General features: G+C 46.3%; 1 protein-coding gene across 1 annotated transcript; it reads right to left on the bottom strand.

The window, feature by feature from the left end:
• Positions 1-1,325: 1,325 nt before the first annotated feature.
• On the bottom strand, positions 1,326-2,597 carry LOC142775560 (uncharacterized). The gene is made up of 2 exons (XM_075877019.1): positions 2,356-2,597; positions 1,326-2,226 (listed from the first exon to the last, which is right to left on the bottom strand). The coding sequence occupies exons 1-2, from the start codon at positions 2,595-2,597 to the stop codon at positions 1,326-1,328; spliced, it is 1,143 nt and encodes a 380-aa protein (XP_075733134.1).
• Positions 2,598-5,809: the final 3,212 nt, after the last annotated feature.

Below are 5,809 nucleotides of genomic sequence, written 5' to 3'. Positions count from 1 at the left end.
TAAACGGCTTCGTCATTTCTTAGCTCTGAGGCTTTCTTTCCGAGCAACGATTTATTAAACCGTAAACCTGCATCACAACCTCTAGGAGCTGCGCCCGTTAGTTTTCCGAGGATCGGCGGGAAGAGGAGGGGGAAGAAAAACGAAGACGCTGAGCGAAACAGGCGGCTTGACAGCGAAGGTAGAGTGTACTAGAATGGTCTGAGTGGGACGAACGGAGCGCTCTTGCTGAGGCGGCGTTCGTTGATTGAATAGGGGGCGCTGCGGCCGAGGTGGATTGGTCACGATCAAGCGTGCCAACGCGCATCGGTCACGCGTTGTCGCATTTCGCCCTGTTTTTTTTACTATTTACAGGATCTACATACAGACCCGAGGGTGGAAGAAAACAAGAAAGAATAAATTTGAAGTGTCTTACAAGGCTTTCCAACGAATGTGTGCCGTGTATTTTTTGTGTTTCCTTTGGAACACGGACAGCGATGCGTCAATGATACCAACTGACTGATTGGATCACATTTCTCTAAGAAACGGATCACCGAAGTGCCGTGGCGGCCATTGCAGTTCAGAAGTGAAGGCAGTACCAATGCTCTACAACTTTTTCAATGAAGATTTGCAGCGGCCGTCGTCAGCTGGTCTGAACGCCCGAGAGTGATCGCTGCCGTTGACGTTTTTTTTTGCACTTCTGTACACCCCTCAAATCTGTCTTAATGCTTCAGTATCCTCTTTCATTATCGCAATTACAATATTTTGAGCATGCAGCAACTGCTCACGAAATTACTTAGATATGCCGAGAGTGCACTACACAGAAATAAACTACCAGTGCTAACACTAAACCAATTTAGTGCTTTTAACCAGAGTTTGAAAAAAAATATGTGGAGCTTAAATGTTATAATAAATGCTATGGTTAGGTTACCAAGGTAGGAACGAACACGGAGCGAGAGTGAATACCTGAGAGAAGTGCTTCGACAGAATTGAAGGCTGAAAACAAGGGTTTTTAAGATCGCTTAACATGTATCATTAGGAGAAAATGAGTAAAGGTCCAGATTTGCAGCAGAAGGTCCTACTTTACTATAGATTGGCTCTGGGCCAAGTCTACAAACTTTTCGACCATTCGTGTCAACAGAACAAGCTACTGCAGGTCAATCTGTTTATTCACAACATCCAAATTTTATGCGACTCAGAAATTGACGCTATGACTAATCCTGTGATGTCACGTGCACCTGCGCACTTTCAAAAGCTGTGCCATTTACGTCTTTCTTCTTTTGCCCTGTTTACACTCTTTATTAGAAAGCGCAGGCGAGTGACAATGTAGAAGCGCATAATCTTTGCTTTCACTTCGGCTTCATGCGCAGCGCAGGCAATAAATTCTCTTTGCCCATCACAAGTGACAGCACGTCCGAAATGCTGTTGGCATGCAGGCGGTTCATGCTAAAGCAGGCCGTGAAGACGCCCTCTAGGTAGTTGACGAATTCAAACAGCTTTTTTGACGGATAGCAAAATCTACCTTTGTCGCAAAAACTTGTAAATGCAGACTGTGTATCCGCTGTGCATTCTGACGCAGGAACAAGCAGGAGGGTGCGGCACGTATCACACCCAGTCTTCTCCACACACTTCTTGGCAACATAGCCTGCCATGCGGTAAACTAGACGAGAGTTGCTGTTTCTTTGCACGAGGCTGTGATGCTCAATGGGGAAAGTCGGCTCTTGGCAGGCAGCATCGTCCAAGCTGTCGAGGTTGCCTAGTGCCATCTGCTTTTCAATTGTTTCTTGCAAGCTTGATTGTTGTAGCTGTGAATCCCCAGTGTCCAGAAGTGCAGTCAATACCACTGGCTCTACACTGCTACCACTCACTGGTCTTGCCAAACTATAAAAGCTGAGGCAATTTACCATAATCAGGAACTGCTGTGGTGTCGGATGATCATTGCAGTCTGATGACTGCCGCACAATACCGAACACGTTTTCCACCGGATCTTGGCTTAGCTTTGCAGTCATCAGGTACTGGTACTGAAGCTCCTTCGTGACATACTGCAGTAATGACAGTACGCTAGACAGCGTCACCCGGAAGCCAACAGCTGTTGATTTGCTGATAAATCCAACACCGTTGACAGCGTGCTGCTCCCAGTTTGTGATGTACTCGAGGAAGTTTGACAAGGCAGCAGCTCCTTTTGAGTTGGGCCACAGTGCTTCGGATTTGAAGTGAGACGTCATGACCTTAATCAGTTCATTCATCATTCTGAAACAAATAAATCACATAAAGCAGCATGAGATTATCATGAGTATGTAGATTAGGAAAACAAAGTAAACAGCAGCAGCCTGGCAGTTGAGGAGGCTGTAATATTTGTGACTGAATCAACCGAAATACCTGAAGAATGCTTTTGTCGCATCTATGGCTCCTTTCCCATAACTTGACTCTATAGTGCCTTTGTAGTGGTATAGACTACGCAACACATAGTCTCCAAAGAGCTTAAATACAAGGGAGACTCGCATCTTTTCAAATTCATTTGGATCCAAATGACTAGCGGTCAACCCTGGCATTGCCTTCAGCGTCACATTATCCTTGTCATGATTGAAGGCTTCTTTAACGAAGTATGTAGAGACCTGCATTTATAAAGAAAGCCATGGTGAGTCTCTTCCCAAACTTAACGTGAACTCGACAAAAGGAGAAAAGAGCCTTAACCGTCCATCTGGTGTGTTGAAGCCGTCCTTCAGCAGGGAATTACGTAGGCACTTGATCAGATGTGGAAAATCCAAAAGGAAATGAAGTTCCCTCTTTGAATTAACAGGGTGCTTGACTTTACATGTTATCTTGCTGGCAGATCCTCGAATGCCCATTAGGGTCCAGATGTTCCTGTTCTATGTGGCCCCAACAGATGTCACGAAGTGTACAAAGAGTCCCGCTTGCTCTGCCAGAATTCTCGCCTCAACAAGAATTTTGCACAGAAGTTCCCCTTTCACATTTCTATTTGCGGCGAAAACTCCCAGGATTTGGGAAAACTTTCCGGCAAACGATACAAACATTACGACCATTTCATGGTCGCATGGAAGGCTAGCATGCTTGGCAGGCGTGAATGGTCCTAAATCCACAAAGCCACGCAGCTTACCAGTTTTTTCAACGAACAAGTGTTCCGACAACTTCATCTCGTCAATGAGAAGTCCACCATGACGTTTGAAGGTGTCCATTGAGCTTGTTTTTATTTTAAGGTATCCAACATTTTTCTTTGCAGAAACCAAAGCCTGTCTTGTATACTGCTATGTACTTCTTCAGTGTAGTGTAGCTGGGAAGTACCAGGATATTTTGTTTCCTAATATGCCTATAAAGCTTGGGGCTCTTCATCTTCATTTGTATGCATTCAAGCATCCATTGTTTCGTAAACTGCATGCCTCTTGTACTCTTGCGTTTTGAGGCTGCAAAGCAGGGACGCACACTCTCTCGCTGCTTTTCTGGTAGCATGGCTATTTTCTCTTCAAGCATTTCCATTTTATTTTGGCATTTTGAACCTTCATTCTTTCTATCTGGCCATTTAAGCTTAACAATTTCCGACACAAGCGTTTTTGCCTCTGTAATGCGCATCTGAGCTTTTGCGCTGCTGTGATGGCTTGTTTGTGACGATGATTCCTCAGACAAGGTAGTCGTGTGAGCAGGGACTTGCGTAGGTAGCGACATGGTAGGCATGGTGCTCCTGAACAACATAAAAGCAACGTGTTACTAATTATCCTCACTTCATTTGTGGACAAACTTAGAAAAGTGGCGAAAAAACCCTTGCCACTATGCGTATCTAGACCATCCTGATTTTTATTAATGGGGTTATCGTCATTACAAAGCAGGACATCAATCCATATGCAATGCAGCCAAACCTAGACTTGAGAAGCAAGTTGCATGCAGGCTTTAGAACAGCTAGACATGTAGTATCCCAGATGCATTCTACCAAGTAAATAGTGCTCTTCCCTCACAAATGAGCCTCATTAGGGTGACGGATAGCCATCACACTACATACGTACGCAGTAAAAGCTATGTTAGCATGTATGTGTTGCAGGGATCACTCTAATTTACATATTTCTGAGCATGTCACGAGGCTGTACACATAGGTAAACACAAATATATTTCTATCATTATTTGCATTGAAATTAAATTAATATCTATTAAGCTACATGAAGCATTTACATTTTGGGAAGCCTGCCACAGCTGATGCATTTAAAAGAAGACCACTTTGCGTGCTACTTTTATTCCAAGTTTACCTTCAGCAGCCGTCATTCCTGCGCACTTTTTGTTGCAGAATAAGTCATCTAACACAGTTGTTTGACCCAGTAGCTTCGTCATTAGATCCTCTTTGGTAATAGACGAAGTGCTGAGCGCACCTGGACATTTCAGAAATTCTGATTCTTGAAGAAGGGCTTCCTCTGCCTGCAATACAGTTTTTGCAAGTCCTTCAGCGACTACCTTTACGATTAGAAATGTTTTGTAGCGAGCCTGCTCAATCAAGCTCATATTAAAAAGGACTACCCTCTCTGAAGTGACTGTGCCAGAGCACGTATCCATCTTCGACAGTGTATAAACTGAGTTTTCATAGCCAGGGAACTGGTGTACCGACCAATATTTAGACGGAGTCTTCAATTCGCGCAAGTTTTCTGTATTGACCGATGCTGTCGACACGTCGTGCACGTCGTCTTGACTTTCAAAGTCCTCGTCAACAGGCGTGTTCGTGCAGGCTTTCTTGCTATTCTGGGGTTCCGGCACTGTAGGCGCTTCTCGTTTACGAGGGGCACGTTTAGGAGGCAGTTTTAAGCTCAAATATTTCGGAGTGTTGGGCAAGAGTGTAGGCACTGCGTCTAGCGTCAGCGCAGGTACACCGCGGGCAATCCTCACTTCTTTGCCGTCAATGATGTGGACGTAGTCTCGCAGTATGTAGCGGTCCTCGAAGTGAAGCTGGCACACTGCACAGTTTTCCGGCCCCGCCGCGGTGGTCTAGTGGCTAAGGTACTCGGCTGCTGACCCGCAGGTCACGGGTTCAAATCCCGGCTGCGGCGGCTGCATTTCCGATGGAGGCGAAAATGTTGTAGGCCCGTGTGCTCAGATTTGGGTGCACGTTAAAGAACCCCAGGTGGTCGAAATTTCCGGAGCCCTCCACTACGGCGTCTCTCATAATCATATGGTGGTTTTGGGACGTTAAACTCCACACATCAATCACAGTTTTCCTCGAGAGCTTTGTCGCTGCGATGGAGGTTTCTTTCCCAGACGTTTCTCCTATTTTCATCCTTTGGAACGCTAAAAAGTGACAGCTTTCTTTCTGCTTTGACGCCGGCATAGCCTGTGCGGCATCCTGGCGCGTAGCAATGGCGAAGCCTAGCTTTAGGCATGCCGAAGTCGTTGGCACTCACTGATTTGAACATGCGAGGCTCCCACCACAGCACGGTAGCACACAGAGACACATAGCAGGAGCACTGTTGCGCACATTACGTTCCAACGCAGCTAATAGCAAAATTCGACAAGAGAACACACTTGGAGCTGCTTGGAACAGATGCAACATGCTCGAAACCACCAATCCACTGCGTCCGCAGTGCCGCCACGCCAACTGTCAACGAACCGCGCTTCGCTGCAATGCACGCGCAGAGCAAGCTGCTCGTCCCACTCAGAGCTTCTAGTACACTCTAGCGAAGGACAGCGGTGCAGTCGGAGAGGCGTCGATGGTGTAGCAGCATCGTCTTTATGGGTGGGCGGTCGGGAACTAACAGGAGAACGCTCATTGTTTGAACAGTTCTACCAGGGTTGCAAGTTCCAGGGACTACGGCAGTGGCGGGAACTGTGGCCGACGCGTCCG

The sequence above is a fragment of the Rhipicephalus microplus genome, chromosome X (assembly GCF_043290135.1).
Source record: "Rhipicephalus microplus isolate Deutch F79 chromosome X, USDA_Rmic, whole genome shotgun sequence".
NCBI lineage: Eukaryota > Metazoa > Arthropoda > Arachnida > Ixodida > Ixodidae > Rhipicephalus > Rhipicephalus microplus.
This window is presented reverse-complemented; position numbering and strand designations above follow the sequence as displayed.